The sequence below is a fragment of the Hemitrygon akajei genome, chromosome 3 (assembly GCF_048418815.1).
Source record: "Hemitrygon akajei chromosome 3, sHemAka1.3, whole genome shotgun sequence".
NCBI classification, from domain to species: domain Eukaryota; kingdom Metazoa; phylum Chordata; class Chondrichthyes; order Myliobatiformes; family Dasyatidae; genus Hemitrygon; species Hemitrygon akajei.
The window spans coordinates 15,884,376-15,907,691 of NC_133126.1; the positions used below are offsets into that span (position 1 = coordinate 15,884,376).

The following is a 23,316-nucleotide window of genomic DNA, read 5'->3' on the forward strand; positions in this document are numbered from 1 at the left end:
TAATGGAATTTTCTTTCATTGATGTAAACCTCATTTTTGTTTTACATTTCATTGTTTAATATTAAACTGAGAGGTCACTGGTTCTAAAATGGTGGTTTTGGAGAGTGGGAGGAAATAAATTGTATCATTGGAATTTTGGCAAAACATTTGTGACAATTTTTAATATAGAACAAGTAAATTAAGGAACAGTAACAAGTGCTGCCATTATGTACAGTACATCCGTCACAGGATCAAATTCTATGCATAAAATCTTGCATTAAGTGACACCTATAGAAGTACACGACCAAATCAAACAACAGAAAAATATGGAAAGCATTTTCAAAAATAAATATGAAAACTGTTTAATCCATATATATATATTCAATGATTATTATCTTGAGACAATGGACAAACATTATAAGAACATGAGTCATAGATTTTTCATACAGGTTTTTACAAAGCAACAGTTTTAGGATGCAAACTTTGCTTCTGCCAATGCTTAACTCTGACTAGACAACTGTGAGCCACTGTCATCATCATTGCAAACCCCACCCACCATTGCTGGCCCGCAATTGTTTGCTAAGCATTTGTCTAAGTGCACTGGATATTTACAACAGAATTTCCAGGACCATCTATAAAGTTTAAATCAATATTCCAATTAATTTTATGATAAGTTATTAAATCTCGTATTTTGATTTAGGAATTATCCATCGACTTCAGAAATCCACTATCAAACAAACACAAAGAGGACACAGACACATGGCTTAATCAAATTGATTGCCACAGATTCAATGGTATTTAGCTCCAAGGTTGAACATCCTTGAGTTGATGCTCAGGATAATAGAAAGGGCAGAATACTTTGATGACTGACAAGTGCACATGTGGGAACAGCAGATATTGCAAGGTTATAAAAATTATGCAGAATTCTGAGACAAATTGTCATAATAAGTTATTTATGTCAGAATGCAACTAAAGCTTTAAAGCTGATCAGCTTATTTCTGAAAGATCGAATGTTGAGGTTGATTAAGTCTGGAGTACACCTTGGTTCCTTAAAGTTATTGCTGGGGGTGGTAATGAGGACAAGCTCCCATTACCTATTAAATGCTCCCAATGGTGTGCGCCTCAAATAGCCTCAGAAACCAAGTCTAGCTCCCAGCCTTCACGTGTGGTTTAGCTGCTAAGCCCAGCAGAACTGTTTCTACTGACAGGAGAAAGGGCATAGGCAGGTTACTAGTGCCTTAAAAAGCAGTCGCTTCAGGCAGATGCGGCTCATCAGCCATGGTTTGCAACTCACCTAGGAGAAAGAAAATTCTGATCTCAAACCTCTGCTGCTTTGCGGCTATACCTACTCAAGGGGAAGGCTTTGAGAGTAAACCTCAAGAGAAAAATCCGGAGTTGGAGTCTCTAAGGCAGTCCTACATTGAATTCAATGTTCCATGCTGACTGGCAATTCCTGCGATGATGCTGGTACCAAACTGTATCGGTCTCTGCTGTTCCTTTGCGCTCATCGAAAACGTGGAGAGGGGGAGCTTGCTACGTGGGCAACAGCTTGCTTTCCATATCATACTGCCCAGGCTTGCATATCTAGGCAGCTAGGATGCAATTTCCATAGTCAGCTCTGACTGCTGGAGGCCTCAAACTCAGACACCTTGTAAATAAGAATGCCTTTATTTGCAAGACAAATTGCAATAAGCTAATCAAAAAGCTTCAAAACCTTGGCGTTAGTATCTCCTTGTGCAATTGGATCCTCAATTTCCTCATTTGTCAGTTCAGAGTGGCAAAAAACACCTCCTCCACAATCTGCATTAGCACATTTGCATAAGGGTGTGGGCTTAGCCCTCTGCTCTACTAGCTTATACTTATAACTGTGAGGCTAAGGACAGCTCCAATGTCATATTTAATTTTGATGACAACACCACTGTAATTGGCCGAATCAGAGGTGGTGACGATTCAGCATAGAGGAGGAAGATCGAAAATCTAACTGAGTGGTGCCACAACAACATCTTCTCAATCAATGTCAGCAAGACCATGGAGTTGATTATTGACATCAGGATGTGAATAAACTGGAGGGCCATGAGCCAGTCCTCATCAGGCAGGGGTGGAGTCAGCGGTGGAGAACGTCAGCAACTTTAAATTCCTTGGTGTTATCATTTCAGAAAATCTGTCCTGGATCCAGCCTGTTAAGTGCCATAATGAAGAAAGAGCAGTGCTACATCCATATCCTTTTGAAATTTGTGAAGATTTGGCATGACATCTAAAACCAACAAAGTCCTATAGATGTGTGGTGCAGAGTATATTGACTGGTTGCATCATGGCCTGGTATAAAAACACCAATACCCTTGATAAAAAAAGTAATGGAAAGTCCAGCTCCAGCCCCAGTCCATCATCAGTAAAGCCCTTCCCACCTTTGAGCACATCCACATGGAATGATGTCACAAGAAAGCAGCATCCATTATCAAGAACCCCCACTATCCAGGCCATATTTTCTTCTTGCTGCTGCCATCAGTAACAAGGTACAGGAGCCTCAGGACTCACACCACCAGGTTCAGGAACAGTTATTACTCCTCAACCATCAGGCTCTTGAACCAGAGGGGATAACTTTACTCAAATTCACTTGCCCAACACTGAAATGTTCCCATAACTTATGGACTCACTTTCAAGGACTTCATCTTATGTACTCAATATTTATTGCGTATTTATTTATTTACTTTTTCTTTTTTTCTTTTGTATTTGCAGTTTGTTATCTTTGGCACATCGGTTGTTTGACCGTTCTATTGGATGTAGTCTCTCAGTGATTCTCATTGTGATTCTTAGATTTACTGTGTATCCCACAAGAAAATGAATCTCAAGGTTGTATATGGTGACATATATGCATTTTGATAATAAATTTTTGAACTTTTAAAAAGTTAACATAAAAATTTGCAGCACAAAGTCATTAAGTAGACAATTGGTCTATTTTTCATAACATCTATTTAGTCATACATTATAATCTTAATTAAAATGCAATACATCAATTGAACTGGTTAGCAAAATACTGTTCAACAGTAAGTTGCTAAATGAACTATACAAACATTCAAAATGAGATTATGTTACAAACCTATTTCTAAGATACCAAAGTAATTCAAGTACATAATTCTGAACATCAGCTAAATAGGACAGTACTCATTTTAGAAAAGTTGGATATATTTAAATAACAATTACAAGGATTATGGTAGGTCACTCAATTATTACTAAAATTTCAAATCCATTGAGAAATAAAGAAACCTTGATCACTGTCATGATTGTAGCACAGACCAGAGTAAAAGGTGTTATGACAGGTCACACTGCTTTAAAGAGTGAAAATGTAATCAGATAGTTTTAATTGAGGTCCTATTACATAAGAGTATCATTTTTTTTCTGATTGCCTAAAATCCATAAACTATTTGTTTAGTTGTAACCTTTTTTAAATTCTTAAATCAGAAAAGGCATAAATACACAAATAATAATATCTGCATTCAGTACACTGATGCGCACATCCCTCTTGAAGTATCCAGTACTAATGACAAGTTTGCACATTTTAGTGCAATTTGATTTTCAAGTTTAGCTACCCATACCATCTATTTTTCAGTGGCTGAAGTATTTTTATAGCACAGGATGGCAACAAAGTGATTACATTGTATATATTAGATAGATAGACATATTAGTATGCATGTACGCTACATCCAATAAATTAAACCAAACAACATGTATTGGCACTGCACAAACCAGAATCTACCAATACATCAACATTTTGAGTATTTCTTAAATCATGACCTTCCAGTCTATAAACAAAAAAAAAAGAGAAATCATACCTACCTAGATTCTCTTCTGATGTGTCCATTTCCCATTTGCTTTTTGTCAGGAAACCCTAAATCATACACACACACATACAGAGAAGCTAATCTGGTTAGAGTGCAATCTTTAATGAAATATTGTTTCGAAGATAATGACTCTTGCTTCAGCAGGAAAGCAAATCAAACATTGAAACACAGAAATGTTTGGAGAAAAAACTGGATTAAGATTCCATGTCACAAAGAAAGTAATGGTGTTTCATTTTAAAAAGTATGCCTTTTCTTATAAAAAGGATAGATCTAAAATTCCATGTTTAAGATTATAAACAGGTGCTTACTGATAAAGCTGCATATTACTTTCCCTGCACGCAAATTACTCCTCTAGCTTTAAATATTTCAAATTCTATTTGTATGATTCAGTAAATAGAAAATAACAAACACCGTTAAAAGTAATTCACTAATGTACAGCAATATTCCAGACTTTCAGAGCTGCTTGAAATGCTTAAAAAGTGATAAAGAATCAGTGAATAAGGTTCTTAAGTGGCTAAATAATTTTGGAATTACTCCAGAACCAAAAAGAATTACTTTCTCATGTCAAAGAAGAGATGATACATGGAAATTTAAATTGATTAAACGTTATCCATGCTGTCATATTCTATAAGCAAATGAAACAAATCCCATCTTGATCCTGAACTGAAGGACTGCTCTTTAAGTGAGTTTCAAGGCTTTAGATTTTAGTTATTTCAACATCTCTACTTATTATCTGCAGTTATCCAGAACTAAATGAAAATATCCTCAAAGTAAACATACATCACAAAACAGTTACATCTCTGCTCATTAATTTTCAAAACAATGCTTAAACTTTAGTTTATTTTCAGATCCAAATACTTTATCTTAAATGGGATTATCCACTGCAAATCTTTCAAGATAGTTGATGACTTAATTTTACAGAAGAAAAATGCATGTCCATATTACTTCCTATCATTCAGAGCAAGTTCTAGTTAGGTATTCATGTCAGTAAGAAACACAGAGATAGTTCACATTGCCCATTAAGTAAAATCTGCCTGCAGACGCAGTAATGATCTGATATGATTAAAAACTATATTTTGCATCTACTAAGCAATACAAGTGTCACAATACTAAAACTGACAGTGTAAGTTACCTCCATCACATTGCTACTTGTTCTTCATGCAATCAACTAGTCTGAGTCATATTTACCTCCTGCATATTACTAAACCTCTTTTAACAACTTTTCCTTCATTTGCCATTCTAGTCTAACCTTGAACATAGGCAGACCTTCTGCTTCAACTATTAAGCACAGAAGTACCACGTCTAAAAGCAAAAAAAGATCACAGATTAGTTTTCTGAAACATATGCCTAACACTTTAGAAAGCTGCCACAACACACATATGAGCGCATGATTGGAATGGTGCACTTCACAGAGATGCACTGTTTTCATTCACTGCACATGAAACTGGGATCCCTACTGCTTCATCTGAAATTACTTAGAGAACTAATGGTGAACTGGCTAACACTTATCCAGCAACTGAAAAGCAAACACAATACAGATCTATCTTTTTACTCTTTATGGGACCTTGTCATATGTATACATGCTGCAACTTCCCTTATCTAGCAATCCAAAGTATTTTATTGTGTACAAAACAGTTCAGGATATGCTGAGGTCCTGACAAGTATTAAATAAAAACAAGGCTTTTCAATGACATTAAATTGTGCTCTTTACATTTTCAAAGCGATGGTCAACAACATTGTTTCTATAAACTACACACAAGCAATATTAGTTAACATTATACAGCTATCCTTTGGCGATATTATACAGATATCCTTTGTCCTCTGCCGACAGTTGCTATAAAGCCAAGTGGAAGACTCTTGATTTGTTGTTGACAGTTTCAATTTGTATAAATTCAGGAATACACCATGAACATAGAAGTCACTTAAAGAAGAAACAATTTGAACTATACCAATCCCAAAACCTTTAAAAAAAATCCAATGCATAAATATAGCTGTTTCTAATTAATCCATTTGTTTATTTCTATGATATTATTAACCGTAAATGATTTTATTATTTAAGAATAACTTTACTCCAAGTTGAACATTACATAACTTAAAATAATTACATTACTCTGGTAACCAAATCTACAACATGAACTTCAGGACAAACCAACAACTCTAATGTTTCACAAACTAACAAACCTCAAGTGATAAAGATACCCTGACAATTTCCACTCCATCAACTGTCTCCTGCTTTTAACAGGGAAACACGTTGAATTTCTTACTGACAAGCATACCAGTATAAAAGACACATTTAAGAAGTTTCCATGAGAGGGTAAAATATTCTGTTTTGTGACGATATCTCCTACCGTTTCATACTCCTCTTCATCAGCAGCTTCCTTTTTAGATTCATCTCGTTGCTGTTCTTCTGACTGCTGTGGCTGTTGCTCAGCACTGGGATCGAAATCTTCCATTTCAACCTAGAGTAGGTTAGACCAATAAACTTTAAAAAGGTATTTTGAATTTTTATAACTGCTTTTCCTTTCATGGTTCATTGTTCTAGGAGTTGTTTCAGGAAACAGTAGTAGGTCCATGCAAATAATTTCCAGGCAATTAATAATCTTAGAATACTATTAAGTGTAAACTTGATTCTTAGGTGGTTTGTCAATCAACTTCCCCTTATTTCCACGAACATCTTGATTTCAATACGAGAATTCACATATCAAGATCACGAATGTGTCAGAAATCAATCTACTTGCAGCACTAAGACATTCAAGAAAATATTCACTATTTCTCAACAGGAGATTGTAATAACATTTAGTTTTCTTCAACAAGAAAAATGCCAAGGAAACCCATTTCTGACACTGAAAGGTTTGGTTAATTTAATTCTAAAGGCCATTAAACATTGAACCTATACAGAATTGATAGTAATTGAAAAGAAACAACCTGCAATGTTTACAAAGTAAACTCATGATCAAACTCTGGATGTTGGGAGTCAATCCCTCCCTTTGCAACTGGATCCTTAACTTTCTAACCAACAGACTCCAATCAGCAAGGACAGGCAGTAACATTACCGCCACGATTATTCTAACCACTGGTGGTCCACAAGGTTGCGTCCTTAGCCCCTACTCTACTCCCTGTACACTCATGACTGTGTGGTCAGATTATGCTCTAACTCCATCTAAAAGTTTGCAATTGATATCACCATATCTCAAATAATGATAAGTCAGAGTACAGGAAGGAGATAGAGAGCTTAATGACATGGTGTCAAAACAACAATCTTTCCCTCAATGTCAGCAAAATTAAAGAATTAGTCATTGACTTCGGGGTGGGGGGGGGGAAGAGACGAGATAGTGCAAATGCTCCTGTCCACAGCAAAGTGTTGAGTTCAAGAGCTTCAAGTTCCTAGGAGTTAATATCATCACCAATAGCCTGTAATGGTCCATCCACAGAGATGTCGCAGCTAAGAAAGCTCAAACACCTCTACTTCCACAGGAGGCTGAAGAAATTTGTCATAACCCACTCAATCCTTACCAAGTACCATTAGGTTCGGACAGTTTCTATCCAGCTATTATAAGGCTACTATATCGTTCTTTGTACAATAAATTGGGCTGTTGACCTCTCAAACTAATTGGTTATGATCTTGCACCTTGTTTAACTGTACTGCACTTTCTCTGTAGGTGTTGCATTTTATTCTGCATTGATATTGTTGTAGCTTGTTCTATGTTAATGCACTGTGCAATGATTGATCAGTGTGAATAGCATACAAAAGCTTTTCAGTGCATCTCACTACATAACAATAATAAACCAATTCAAACCACTCGCATTCATCCAGATACAAAAAATGGCAACTGTACAGAAAAAAAGGCAACTCAAAGGATAGAATAACAATAACCAGCATATATTTAAAAGGATCGTTCTGAATTTTTTATGAACAATCTCTCATTTTTTCCTTCTGTCTTTATCTCCAATTACAACTGACACATGGTTCAGATAAAAACCACAGTAATCATGCAAATAACAAAAATAATAGAGTCTTTGTATTTTGGGATTCTTACTTCTTCAATTGCAGCATCTTGGAGCAGTGATCTAATGTCTAATCGTAACATATGTCGTGGAGTTGAATCCCAATGATCAGCCATCTGTAAAACAACAAAGAATACATGCCAATCAATAACCACAGCAATTGATAACTTATTTAGTATCCAAGTTGATGAGACAATTGTTAATAAAAAGTCTTCTTCACCACTGGGAAACAACTTTAGGAATAATGTCCAGAGTAAATTTGATTCTCATCCAGCTAGGTCTTTATGGAAGAGAGTTGCCTTTTTGTTAAGCTTATCAGTAACTCCCTGAAATGAAAAGAATTGGGAAATGAAATTTTCAACTTTGTATAGGTATATTTGGAAGAGAGTTGCCTTTTTGTTAAGCTTATCAGTAACTCCCTGAAATGAAAAGAATTGGGAAATGAAATTTTCAACTTTGTATAGGTATATTTAAGGTGAGCTGTTAATAAGATTCAGAATTTCGGCTCAATTCAAGGTCAATGCAGAGATGAGTAATCTAAAAAAAAATTGACTCTGATCAAATCTCATTTACTTCAATATTAATCACATATACTTGTTTGCCACTGTCAAAACCATAGAATATAGATCACACTCAGGGCCTTTAAAATAGAAAGGCAGATTAGTCACCTTATTGATTTCCTTCAATTTGCGTCCATGAATGTTCCTTTTCGCACAGGTTTGATTATCGGCACTCACTTCTGCAATGTAAACCTAGAGTGAGAGAGAAATCATATTAATTCATTCAAATTCAGATTACAGCAACTTAAAAAACAAGTATAGAAAAAGCAGATTCTTTCTTGGAAAAATGTTCCCTTAAATGGCAATTTTTCCATCTTTTATATACCATAATCTAAATCAGCAATTCTGAGGATTTACTAAATACATAAAACGTTAATGCCACTTGTGAGAATAACTACTACTTAGTAGTTGTACGTTCATAGAGAACCTCAGAGTCATAGAGAAGTACAGCAGAAACAGGACCTTTGGCCCATCTCGTCCATGCTGAAACCATTTAAACTGCCTACTCCCATCGACCTGCACAAGGACCACTACCCTCCATACCCCTATCATCCATATACTGATCCAAACTTTTCTTTAAGGATTGAAATCCAGCTCGCATGCACTACTTAAGCTGGCAGCTCATTCAACACTCTCACAACTCTCTGAGCGAAGAAGTTTCCACTCATGTTCCCCTTAAATTTTTCACCTTTCACCCTTAATCCATGACCTCCAGTTGCAGTCCTACCCAGCTTCGGTGGAAAAAGCCTGCTTGCATTTACTTTATACCTGTCATAACTTTGTATACCTCTATCAAATCTCCTCTCAATCTTCTAAATTCTAAGGAACACAGTCCTAACCTATTCAAACTTTCCTAGCTATTAATTCAGCTATTTGTGTTCAATATCCACAATTTCCTTCTTAAAATATGCAACAATCTGTATTCTTTTAAGACTTTAACCAGGGATTTATTAACCTTCCTTTGGTTTCCCAAAGTAACTCTCTGAAGTACCTTATGTACAAAGTTGACTCACCTCAAAGCCTTTAGTTTTGGCTGCACTCCATAACTGTTCAAAATGCTTGACTCTGTTATTAATGGCATCCACAATGATGAAGGGGAAAAAGCCATCGTCCAGTGTTTTACGGAATGTTTTAAACATGCTGCTTCTGTACGTATCTTCCATTTCTGGCTCATATTCATACTCCAGAACCTAATGGACACACAGCATAAGAGAAGTGGAAAGAAAAGAGAATGGTCAAAATATCATACAAAGGAAACTAGTCAGCTGTTGTTTCAGATAATAGTCATCTTGATAACTCACTGCACTTGCAGAACTATTCTGCAGATATGAACTTCCTAACCCTTGTCACAACCAGTGAAGTCAAACTTCTATTCTCCACCAAGTTCCTACACTCTATATATAATGACTGAAACTGTCTCAAATATAAATATTCCTAGGGCACTAGCTCGCCGATCAGCTGTTCCTCAGTATGTTCAGGTTTGGCCTGAAGTTGGATACCTTCAAGGCCTTGTGTGGCCCTGTGAACATAAATTCTCACTGGTGTTGTGAACTGAAGCGTAGCAGGAGCCAGAACATCGATAACAGTGAGAGTGGCCGCTGGAGCGCTCTGTACTCAGTAATAAATCACGCTTTCAATGGTGAGAGAGAGTTTGCTGCCGATTCTCGAGTTGGAGAACTCAAAATAAAAAATAACGCTTCAGAATGACTGAGCAAAGGCCGATGAATACTTTTTGAATTGCTGACATCGCAGTTTTTGAATAATTAGTTTCTCATGGTTTACAATTTTCCATATTTTGGGCCCTATTGTGAAGATAGGAGCATGTGCTTCACAAGTAAAAATTCTCAGTTAAATTTATCAAAATTCCTGGTTGTTATTCTCATCTATGTCAACAAAGGGTTGGGGAATGAATACTTTCTCAAGGGACAGTATGCATTACATAGGCATACATGTATAAATATCTCCATTAAATAGTCATGTTTTTTTTCTTGTGAATACTGCTTATAAAATGCTACATGCATGTGATGCTGCTGCAATTTCACTGCACACATGCATGCATTTGACAATAATTCTATCTCCTGTGATCACAATTCTTTCTCCTTCACCACAGCATTGGAGAGGGGTAGGAACAGACAAGTTAGGAAAGTGTTTTACTGGAGTAAGGGGAAATATGAAGCTATCAGGCAGGAACTTGGAAGCATAAATTGGGAACAGATGTTCTCAGGGAAATGTACGGTAGAAATATGGCAAATTTTCAGGGAATATTTGCATGGTATTCTGCATAGGTATGTTCCAATGAGACAGGGAAAAGGTGGTAGGGTACAGGAACCAGGGTGTACGAAGACTGTTGGAAATCTGGTCAAGAAGAAAAGACAAGCTTACAAAAGGTTCAAAAAACAAGGTGATGATAGAGATCTAGAAAATTATAAGGCTAGCAGGAAGGAGCTTAAGAATGAAATTAGGAGAGCCAGAAGGGGCCATGAGAAGGCCTTTGGCAAGTTGGATTAAGGAAAACCCCAAGGCATTCTACAAGTATGTGAAGAGCAAGAGGATAAGACGAGAGAGAATAGGACCAATCAAGTGTGACAGTGGAAAAGTGTGTATGAAACCGGAGGAGATAGTGGAGGTACTTAATGGATACTCTGCTCCATTATTCACTACGATAAAGGACCTTGGCAATTGTAGGGACGACTTACAGCAGACTGAAAGCTTGAGTATATATAGGCATTAAGAAAGAGGATGTGCTGGAGCTTTTGGAAAGCATCAAGTTGGATAAGTCACTAGGACCGGACAAGGTATACCCCAGGCTACAGTGGGAGGAGATTGCTAAACCTTTGGCAATGATCGTTGCATCATCAATGGGGACAGGAGAGGTTCCGGAAGTTTGGAGGGTTGCAGATGTTGTTACCTTATTCAAGAAAGGGAGTAGTGATAGCCCAAGAATTTTTTGAGGATGTGACTAAACACATTGATGAAGATCGAGCAGAAGATGTAGTGTATATGGATTTCAGCAAGGCATTTGATAAGATACCCCATGCAAGGCTTATTGAAAAAGTAAGGAGGCTTTGTGGATCCAAAATTGGCTTGTCCACAGGAGGTAAACAGGGGTTGTAGACGGATCATATTCTACATGGAGGTTGGTGACCAGTGGTATGCCTCAGGGATCTGTTCTGGGACCTCTTCTCTTATTGATTTTTATAAATGACTTGGATGAGGAAGTGGAGGGATGGGTTAGTAAATTTGCTATTGACACAAAGGTTGGAGGTGTTGTGGGTAGTCTGGAGGGCTGTCAAAGGTTACAGTGGGACATTGATAGGATACAAAACTGGGCTGAGAAGTGGCAGATGGAGTTCAACCCAGATAAGTGTGAGGTGGTTCATTTTGGTAGGTCAAATATGATGGCAGAATATACTATTAATGGTAAGACCCTTGGCAGCGTGGAGGATCAGAGGGATCTTGGGGTCTGTGTCCATAGGACTCTCAAAGCTGCTGCACAGGTTGACTGTGTAGTTAAGAAGGCATACGACTACCTTTTTGCAGTTTTAGAAAAATTTGACTTCGGTCAAAGTTTTATCTCTTGGATCAAATTGCTGTATTTGTGTCCTACTGCCTCTGTTTTAACTAATTTTCAGAAATCCCAGTTATTTAACCTCAAACGTGGCACCCGTCAGGGATGGCCTTTAAGTCCCTTTCTCTTTGATTTGGCTATAGAACCTTTGGCGATAGCTTTTCGAAATTGTCCTGAACTGACCGGGATTTGGAGAGGGGGTGTTGAGCATAAAGTTTCTCTTTATGCTGATGACTTATTACTTTTTCTTTCAAATCCGTCTACATCCTTATTTCCAATGTTTTCACTTCTTGACCAGTTTAGCCAGTTCTCTGGATATAAACTTAATTTACATAAGAGCGAACTTTTCCCAATTAATAAAGAAGCACAAGAATTAACATTTCGTGATCTCCCTTTTAAAGTAGTCCACAATCAATTTACTTATCTTGGGATTACAGTCACAAGGAAGTTTAAAGATCTCTTTCGTGAAAATTTTGCCAATCTTTCATATACTATTAAACAGAGTCTGTTACAATGGTCACCTCTATCTATGTCTTTGGTAGGCCGTATTAATGTTGTTAAAATGTATGTTCTCCCTAAACTTTTATATTTATTTCAATCAATCCCAATTTTTATTCCTAAATCTTTTTTTGATTCCTTAGACTCTATTATTTTGTCATATCTGTGGAAGAATAAGCGCTCTAGAATTAATAAAGTTTATCTCCAAAAATCTAAAAAAGAGGGTGGCATGGCTTTACCCAACTTTCATTTATATTATTGGGCAGCCAATATACGTTGTGCTACCTTTTGGTCTTTTTTCCATGGCCAACCTGAGTGCCCTAATTGGGTGGCAATGGAGTTGAACTCCACTAAAGAATTATCTATCTCTGCACTTCTCGGCTCTGTACTCCCTAGTAGTTTGTCCAGATTAATAGTTAATCCTCTTGTTAGACACACTTTGCGTATATGGGCTCAGTTTAGGAAATTTTATGGTTTTTCCTTTTCTAGCCCTATCTTACATAATCACCTTTTTTTTTTACCTACTACGTATGACTCAGCATTCCATGATTGGTACAGGAAGGGCATTAGACATTTTGAAGATCTTTTTATTGATAATCGCTTCGCTTCTTTTCAACAGCTCTCTGCTAAGTTCAATCTGCCCAATGCTCATTTTTTTTAGATACCTCCAAATTAGACACTTTATTACTCCTTTAATCCCTAACTTCCCTGAAATGCCTGAGAAAAATGTTATGGACTTATTTCTTTCTATTAATCCACTAGGTAAAGGTTTAATATCATTTATTCGTGATAAATTAGCAGTCTTACAACGTGCCCCTGTGGATAAAATTAAAATGGCATGGGAGCATGATTTAAATACCTCCTTATCTGATGAGACTTGGGACTCGATTCTCAAATCGGTTAATTCAACCTCTCTTTGTGCTCGCCATTGCCTTTTACAGTTTAAGATTGTTCATAGAGCCCATATGTCTAAATCTAAATTATCTCGATTTTACCCTAACATCAGTCTGCTTTGTGATAAATGCAAAAGGGGCGAGGCCTCTCTCATTCATATGTACTGGTTTTGTCCTAGCTTGGAGAAATTTTGGAAAGATGTCTTCATAACGTTATCGTATATTCTGAATCACCACCTAGAACCTAACCCTTTAATTGCTTTGTTCGGTTTCTGGGGTGAGACAGATTTACGTCTGAGTTCGACTAAGTGTCGAATATTATCTTTTGCCTCTCTCCTGGCTAGACGTTTAATCCTCCTTAGATGGAGAGATGTTGCCCTGCCCACGCATGCTCAATGGCTTAACGATATTATGGCCTGCTTAGACCTTGAAAAAATTCATTATTCAGTTCTTAATTCGGATTTAAAGTTCCATAAGGTCTGGGGACCTTTTATTGAGTACTTTCATAACCTTCCTCTTAACTAAGGTTTTTTTTCGGTCCCTTGCTTTCAGCTCCTTTTTTTTTGGTAGTAGGCATTAATATCTTCTGTTGCTAAGTGTATTTACAGTTTTGGGGGTTTGATTGTCCTGATTTATATTCTCTATATTGTGTTGTGGTTGGTCTGGAGTTTTTTTTTGTTGCGGGGCTTGGGGAGGATACTAATTTTACATGTCTTCAATTTGGGTGCTTTCTCAATTATCTTTTTTTGTATCATATTATTATTGTATGTTTATTTTTGCACTGTATCAATGTTCTTCAATTTGATCTGGGTTTTTTTTATCTGTAGCTATGTAGAAAATGTATAAAAAAACTAATTAAAAAAAAAAAGGCATACGGTGCATTGGCCTTCATCAACCGTGGGACTGAGTCCAGGAGCCAAGAGGTTATGTTACGGCTGTACAGAACCCTGGTCAGACCCCACTTGGAGTACTGTGCTCAGTTCTGGTCACCTCAGTACAGGAAGGATGTGGAAACTATGGAAAGGGTGCAGAGAAGATTTACAAGTATGTTGCCTGGATTGGGGAGAATGCCTTATAAGAATAGACTGAGTGAACTTCGTCTTTTTCTCCTTGGAGCAACAGAGGATGAGAAGTGACCTGATATAAGTGTATAAGATGACGAGAGGCATTGATCGTGTGGATAGTCAGTGGCATTTCCCCAGGGCTGAAATGGCTAACAGAAGAGGGCATAGTTTTAAGGTGCTTGGAAGTAGGTGCAGAGGGGATGTCAGGGGTAAGATTTTTATGCAGAGAGTGGTGAGTGTGTGGATGAGCTGCCAGTGACTGTGGTGGAGGCGGATACAATAGGGTCTTTTAAGAGACTTTTGGATAGGTACATGGAGCTTAGAAAAATAGAGGGCTATGGGGAAGTCTAGTAATTTCTAAAGTAGGGCCATATTTGGCACAACTTTGTGGGCCAAAGGGCCTGTATTGTGCTGTAGGTTTTCTATGTTTCTATAAACTTAATTTTGATCTTGAAATAAAGCTCAGACACCTACAACTACATGATCTTCAAGCTTGAATAACCAGGGAACATTATTACATGTACAATGTGGAGTTAATTTGCTTTTATCTTGACTCACGAACCTTCTTTTTAATTCGTTTGCCACTGTCTGGATCCTTCACCACTTTCTCCACTTCGGTCATGAAGTAATCATCCAAGCTGAGAACCCGTGGTGCAGCTCCTCCATTGTCTACCTCCTTATCCTAAAAATGAAAGAAATGTAAACTAAATACTTAAGATGATAAGCTAAGGCAGAGTCTTTGCAAAGAAGATTTGACTGCTTAGTTTAATATGATTATGCTTAAGAACAAGTTAATCCTTAACTTTGCATAACAAAGTGCTAACACCACTCAACAAAACAACTATTTAACCACTTAAAATTGTCATTAGAGTACATAGTGATGCGTGAATTAATACATTCAATCTCTGCTGACAAACACTGCATATGACAAATTATTTTTAAGATCCAATTATGCACAGCAAGGTGCAAAGATTTTTAATAAGTGTCTGATTACATAATGTGTGTGTGCAACTTCTGCCAAGATACTCATAAGTCAGTAGACAAGGTGTCTTGGAAATATCTTTCAGATAGCCAGCATCAGCAGTTGTTTTGATTTTCAAGGCAAATATCCTGCCTGTTTAATATCCCCATTGCTAAGGCAATGAATTTTAGAGTTAAGTGTCAGAGTAATACAGCACAAAGCAGGCCTTCAGCCCAAATAGTCCATGCCTACCCCACAGTGTTCTCCCTGCTCATTTCAGTTGCTCACATTTGGCCCATCACCCTCCAAATCATTCCCGTCCACATACCTACCACCACTGCCTCTTAAATGTTGCAACTGTACCTGCCTCGACTACTTCCTCTGGAACCTCATTCCAAGCAATGGTACCACACATGAGGTTGCCTAACAAGCTATGAGCCCATGGTATTACAGGAAAGATTCTAGCATGGATAAAGCAGTGGCTAATTGACAGGAGGCAAAAAATGGGAATAAAGGGAGCCATTCTGATTGGGTGCCAGTGACTAGTGGTGTTCTACAGGAGTCTGTGTTTGGACCAATTCTTTTTACGTTATATGTCAATGATCTGGATGATTGAATTGATGGCTTTGTTGTAAAGTTTTTAGATGATATGAAGATAGGTGGAGGGGCAGATAGTTTTGAAGAAGTAGAGAGGCTACCGAAGGACTTAGATTAGGGGAATAGGCTAAGAAATGGCAGATGGAATCGTGTCAGAAAGTGTATGGTCATAAACTTGGGTAGAAGAAATGACAGGGTTGACTATTTTCTAAATGGAGAGAAAGTACAAAAAACTGAGGTGAAAACTGAGTCTGTGGTCAGAAAGGTAAATGCAATGTTAGCATTCATTTCAAGAGGACTAGAATATAAAAGTAAGGATGTAATGTTGAGACTTTCTAAAACACTAGTGAGACCTCACTTGGGAGTATTGCGAGCAGTTTTGGACCTCTTATCTTAAGAGAGGATGCACACAAACTGGAGGAGATTCAAAGAACGTTCACGAAGATGAATCCAGGATTGAATGGCTTGTCATTATGACGAGTGTTTGATGGCTATGGGCATGTATTCACAAGAATGAGGGGTGACCTCATTGAAACCTATAGTATGTTGAAAAGCCTTGATAGAGTAGATGTGGAGATGATGTTTCCTTTGGTGGAAGAGTCTAAGACCAGTGGACACAGCCTCAGAATAGAGGGTCATCCTTTTAGAAGAGGAGGAATTTCTTTAGCCAGAGAGTGGTGAGTCTGTGGAATTCTTGTCATTGGCAGCTTGGAGGTCAATTCTTTATGAATATTTAAGGCAGAGGCTGATAGATTATTGATTGATCAGGGCATGAAGGGATATGGGGAGAAGGCAGGGGATTGGGGCTGAGAGAAAAATTTGAATCAACCACGATGGAAGGGTGCACAAGACTCAATAGGCCAAATGGCCTAATTCTGCTCCTATATCTTATAGTCTAATGGTAATCACTACCCTCTGTGTAAAGAAGTTACCACTAAGGTCTCTTTTACTTCTCTTTCTTTTATCCGTCTATGCTGTTTGGTTTTGGACTCCCAACTGGTGAAAAGACCATGACCATCCACTAACTCAACATCCCTCATAACCTGCTTCACGATCAACAAGTCCCTCTAATTTAGTATAAACTTCTATAAACCTCCCTCTGTAGCTTGGACTCTCTAGTCAAGGCAGCATCCTCATAAATCTTTTCCAGTTTGACAAAGTCTTTCCTTTAACGGTTTAACCAAAACTGTACACAACACTCCAAGTACGGTCCATCAAAGACAGAAAACTGCAACATAAAATCAAAAGACCATATGACACAAGAGCCAAATTAGGCCATTCATTCCATTGAGTTCTCTCCACCATTCCATCATGGCTGATTCCAAATCCCACTCAACCCCATATGGCCTTCTTGCCATATCCACTGATGCCCATTCTGCTCAGAAAATGATCAACTTCTGCCTTAAATATACCCCCAGACATGGTCTCCACCGCAGTCTGCGGCAGAGCATTCCACAGATTCATTACTTTCTGGCTAAAAAAATTCCTCCTTAACTCTGCTCTAAAAGGTCGCACCTTCTATTATGAGGCTATGCCTTCTAGTTCTGGATACACCCCACTATAGGAAACACTCTCTCCACATCCACCCTATTTAGTCCCTTCAACATTAGATAGGTTTCAATGAGATCCCCATGCATTCTTCTAAATTCCAGTGAGTACAGGCTCAAAGCTGCCAAATGCTCCTCATATGTTAACCCCTTCATTCCCAGAATCATCCTTGTGAACCTCCTCTGGACTCTTCTCCAATAGCTTTCTGAGATATGGGGCCCAAACCGTTGACAATACTCCAAGTGCGGCCTAACTAGTGTCTATTCACCTTGAAATAAATCCTGACGTTACATTTGTCTTCTTTACCACAGACTCAACCTATAAAATAACCTTCTGGAATCTTGCACTAGGACTCTCAATTTGCTCTCCACCTCTGTTATTTGAATCTTCTCCACTTTTAGATAGTAGTCTGCATTATTGTTCTTTTTACCAAATGCATTATCATACATTTCCCAACTGCATTCCATCTGCCACTTTTTTGCCTATTCTTCCAACTTGTCCTGCTGTAATCATATTGGTTCCTCAGCACTACCTACTCCTCCACATATCTTCACATATCATCATCCACAAATTTTACCACTAAACCATCAATTCCATTATCTAAATCAATGTGAAAAGTAGCGATCCCAATCCTGACCCCTGAGAAATACTAGACCGCGACAGCTAACCACAAAAGGCCCCCCTTTATTCCCACTCACTACCTCATGCCTGTCAGCCATTTCTCTATCCATGCCAGTATCTTTCCTGTAACGCCATAGGATTTTCTCTTGTTAAGCAGCCTCATGTGCGGCACCTTATGTGTGCCTACTGAAAATCCAAGTAAGTGACATCCACTGCCTCTCCTTTGTCTACCTGCTCGTTATTTCCTCGAAAAACTCCCAACAGATTTGTCAGGCAAGATTTCTCTTTACAGAAACCATGCTGACTTTGACTTATTTCATCATTAGTCTCCAAGTACCCTGAAACTTCATCCTTAATAATAGACTCTTAACACTTTCCCAACCACTGAGGTTAGGCTAACTGGCTTATAATTTCCTTTCTTTTGCCTTCCTCCCTTCTTAAAGAGTGGAGAGATATTTGCAATCTTCCAGCCCTCTGGGACCATGCAAGAATCAAGTGATTATTGAAAGATCATGACCAATGCATCTCTTCAACTACCTCTCTCAGGACTCTGGGATGTAGTCCATCTGGTCCAGGAGCTTTATCCACCTTAGGACCTTTGAGTTTGCCTAACAATGGCACTCACTCCTGCACCCTAACACTCACGGACCTCTGGCATACAGCTACTGTCTTCCCCGTAAAGTCAGATGCAAAGTCCCCATTGTTCATCTGCCATTACTTTGTCCCCCATTACTACCTCATCAGCATCATTTTCCAGCTCTCACCTCTTTATATAACTGAAAAAAAATTTGGTATCCTGTTTTGTATTATTGGTTACTTTGCTACCCCGCTTATCTTCTGCCTGCTCTGATTCTCTTTATTGCTAACTGCCGACGGGACATCAACCGTCTCGACTTCACCACACCTTGTTCCAATTCCACTCTATGAATTTTTTCAATGATTTTAAGTTCCCTGGCCCCCACCGCCTTATTTTCACCATGGATATCCAGTCCCTATATACCTCCATCCCCCACCAGGAAGGTCTCAAAGCTCTCTGCTTCTTTTTAGATTCCAGACCTAACCAGTTCCCCTCAACCACCACTCTCCTCTGTCTAGCGGAATTAGTCCTTACTCTTAATAATTTTTCCTTTGGCTCCTTCCACCTCCTCCAAGCTATAGGTCTAGCCATGGGCACCTGTATGGGTCTCAACTATGCCTGCCTTTTTGATGGTTTTGTGGAACAGTCCAAGCCTATACTGGTATCTGTCCCCCACTTTTCCTTCGCTACATCGACAACTGCATTGGCGCTGCTTCCTATACGCACGCTGAGCTCGTTGCCTTCATTAACTTTGCCTCCAACTTTCACCCTGCCCTCAAATTTACCTGGTCCATTTCCAACACCTCCCTCCCCTTTCCTGATCTTTCTGTCTCTATCTCTGGAGACGGCTTATTTACTGATGTCTACTGTAGCCTATGGACTCTCACAGCTACCTGGACTATTCCTCTTCCTACCCTCTTGCAAAAATCCCCTTCTCGCAATTCCTCCATCTTCGCCATATCTGCTCTCAAGATGAAGGAGATGTCTTCCTTTTTTAAAGAAAGAGGTTTTCCTTCCTCCACCATCAACTCTGCTCTCAAACACGACTCTCCCATTTCACGCACATCTGCTCTCACCCCATCCTCCCGCCACCCCAAGGGTTCCCCTTGTTCTCACCTACCACCCCACCAGCCTCCAGGTCCAACATATAATTCTCCGTAACTTCCGCCACCTCCAACGGGATCCCACCACCAAGCACATCTTTCCCTCCCCCCCTTTCTGCTTTCCGCAGGGATTGCTCCCTATGCGACTCCCTTGTCCATTCGTCCCCCGCATCCCTTCCCACCGATCTCTCTCCTGGCACTTATCCTTGTAAGCAGAACAAGTGCTACACCTGCCCTTACACTTCCTCCCTCATCACCATTCAGGGCTCCAGATAGTCCTTCTGTCTGTGAGTCGGCTGTGTCTGGTGCTCCCGGTGCGGCTTTCTATATTTAGGTGAGACCCAACGCAGACTGAGAGACCATTTTCCTGAACACCTATGCTCAGTCTGCCAGAGAAAACAGGATCTCCCAGTGGCCACACATTTTAATTCCAGGTCCCATTTCCATTCTCATATGTCTATCCACGGCCTCCTCTACTGTCAAGGTGAAGCCACACTCAGGTTGGAGGAACAACACCTTATATTCCGTCTGGGTAGCCTCCAACCCGATGGCATGAACATTCATTTCTCTAACTTCCGTTAATGCCCCTCCTCCCCTTCTCACCCAATCCCTAAATTATTTTCCCCTCCCCCCCTTGTTCTCTCTCTGTCCCTCTCACAATCACTCCTTGTCTACTCTCCATCTCCCTCTGGTGCTCCCTTCCCCCTTTCTTTCTCCCCAGGCCTCTTTTCCTATGATCCTCTCCCTCTCCAGCCGTGTATCCCTCTTGCCAATCAACTTTCCAGCTCTTAGCTTCATCTCTCCCCCTCCTGTCTTCTATCATTTCGGATCTCCCCTCCCCCTCTCAAATTTCTTAATATCTCTTCTTTCAGTTAGTCCTGACGAAGGGTCTCGGCCGGAAACATCGACTCTACTTCTTCCTGTAGGTGCTGCCTGGCCTGCTGCGTTCCACCAGCATTCTGTGTGTGTGTGTTGCTTGCTCTCATATTTTATCTTTTCCCTTCTTGTAGCTGTTTTAGTTGCCTTTTGTTAGATCTGGAAAGCTTCCCAATCATCCAATTGCCCCTGACTTTTGCTACCTGATATGCCCTTTCCTTGGCTTTTATGTAGTCCTTAACTTCCCTTGTCAGCCACAGTTGTCTACCCGTGTCATTTGAGAACAAATTCTTCTGTGGAACATATCTATCCTGCACCCTGTGAACTATTCACAGGAACTTCAGCCATCTCTGCTCTGCTGTCATTCCCACCAGTATCCTCCCCCAATCCACCCTGGAAAGGTACTCTCTCATGCCTCTGTAATTCCCTTTATTCCATCATGATACTGATACATGTGATTTATGCTTCTAAAATGCAGTATGAATTCAGTCATATCTATGATCACTGCCTCCTCAGGGTTCCTTTACATTAAGCTTCTTAATACGATCTGGGTTATTACAGAACACCCAATCTAAGATAGCCTTCCTGAGTTGGCACAAGCACATCTCATAGGCATTCAACAAATTCCCTCTCCTGTGATTTGACACCAACCTGATTTTCCCAATCCCCTTGCATATGGTCCCCCATTACAATTGTGCCTTTACCCTTATTACATGCCTTTTCCAGCTCCCTTTGCAATCTCAACCCCACATCTTGGCTACTATTTGGAGGCCTATATATGATTCCCATAATGGTTTTTAACCCTTGCAGTTTCTTAACTCCACCCACAAAAATGCAACCACCTCTGACCCTATGTGACTTCCTTTTAAGGTTGTAATTCCATCTCTTACTAATAGAGCCACACTACCACATATGCCTTCCTGCCCATCCTTTCGATACTAAGTACATCCTTTGATGTTAAGTTCCCAACTATGGCCTTTCTGCCACGACTCAGTGATGCCCACAACATCATACCATCCAATCTCTAATTGTGCCATGAGTTCATCCACCTTATTCTGAATGCTATGTGCATTTATATACAATCCTTTCAGTCTTGCATTCTTCCCCCTTTTGAATTTTGCCTCTGTGGTACAACTTAACTCTTTGTTCCGTCTACATTTGTACCCAATCATTGGCTTGACCTTCCTTACATTCATGTTACATCCATCATCTAGTTGTAAACCTATTGGCTCATCCTCAGTTCTATCATACTCGTTCCTATCCCCCTGCCACATTAGTTTAAACCACTCCCAGCAGCTGTAGTAAACCTTCCCGCAAGAATAGTGGTCCTCCTCGGATTCAAGTGCGACCCATCCCATTTGTACAGCTCACACCTGCCCTAAGAGATCCCAAATATCCAAAGATCTGATTCCCTGCTCCCTGCTCCAATTCTTCAGCCAGACATTTATCTGCCATTTCATTCCATTCCTATCCTCACTGTTGCGTTGCACAGGGAGCAATCCCAAGATTACTACCCATGAAGTCTTGCTTCTCAGCTTCCTTCGTAACTCCCCGTGTTCTTTCTTCAGGACTTCCTCCCTTTATCTACCCATGTCATTAGTACCAATATTTACCATGACTTCTGGCTACTGAGCCTCCCTTTTCAGGAAACTGCGGACATGTTCAGAAACATTTTCACATCCACAGAATCACCTATCTGTTCTCCTGACTATAGAGTCCCCTATTACTGCTGTCATCCTCCTCAGTTCCCTACCCTTCTGAGCTACAGGGCCAGACTCAGTGCCAGAGGCTTCCCACAGGTAGTCCCTAATGTCCCTACTCCTAAACTTGATGTCCTGACTGAAAATACTCCCATTCTTCACCATCCTGTCTATTTGCGTGGCTGCTTTTAGCAATGAGTGTAGTGGGACAGAGGAACATACTCACATATATGGGTGAACACTGGCTGAATGCCCGCAGTCTTTCATTGATTCTATTATGGTTATTATTCTGTTATGGATTTATTGATCATGCCCATAAGAAAATAACTCAGAGTTGTATATGATGACATATATGTACTTTGATAATAAACTAACTTTGAACTCCGTTCCACAACACTCACCAGTGCCCGGCCATTCAACATGTAAGTTCTACCCTGGCTTGAATATTCAAAAAGCATCTCCTCATACTTATCCAAGTTGAAATCCATTTGCCATTCCTCATCCCATCTCCTTAACTGATCAAGATCTCTTTGCAATTCACTGTAACCTGCTTCACACTCAGCTCGTTTCCCTAATTTAGTATCATTGGCAAATTTGCTAATCTTGCCATGTACAGACATAGCCAAATTGTTTAGACATATAATGAAATAACAGAGGTCCCAACACTGATTCCTGGGACATCCCGCTCATCACAGGCCTTGAGTCCGAGAATAAAATTCAACCATCACTCTCTGCTTCCCATCATCAAGCCAATTCTGAATGCACCTTGACAGTACCCCTGAACCCGTTGACCTAACCTTCGAGATCAGCCTCCCAGGTGGGATCCTGTCAAAGGCCTTACAAAAGTTCACGTAGACAACATTCACTGCCGAACCTTCATCTATCCCCTTAGTTACCTCTATAGAAAACTCCAAAAGATTTGTCAGA

General features: G+C 39.5%; 1 protein-coding gene across 3 annotated transcripts in view; it reads right to left on the reverse strand.

Annotated features, from left to right (window-relative positions):
* ylpm1 (YLP motif containing 1) overlaps positions 1–23,316 on the reverse strand; it is a 171,370-nt gene that overhangs the window by 60,088 nt on the left and 87,966 nt on the right. For all 3 annotated transcript variants that reach the window (XR_012098162.1, XM_073039240.1, XM_073039239.1), the window contains exons 14-19: positions 14,969–15,088; positions 9,397–9,573; positions 8,492–8,575; positions 7,856–7,939; positions 6,167–6,277; positions 3,814–3,865 (exon numbers count right to left, since the gene is read on the reverse strand). Coding sequence is in view for 2 of the 3 variants with exons in the window: in XM_073039240.1 (XP_072895341.1) it covers positions 3,814–3,865; positions 6,167–6,277; positions 7,856–7,939; positions 8,492–8,575; positions 9,397–9,573; positions 14,969–15,088 (628 nt within the window). In the remaining variant the exon portion in view is untranslated. The remainder of the gene's footprint in view (positions 1–3,813; positions 3,866–6,166; positions 6,278–7,855; positions 7,940–8,491; positions 8,576–9,396; positions 9,574–14,968; positions 15,089–23,316) is intronic.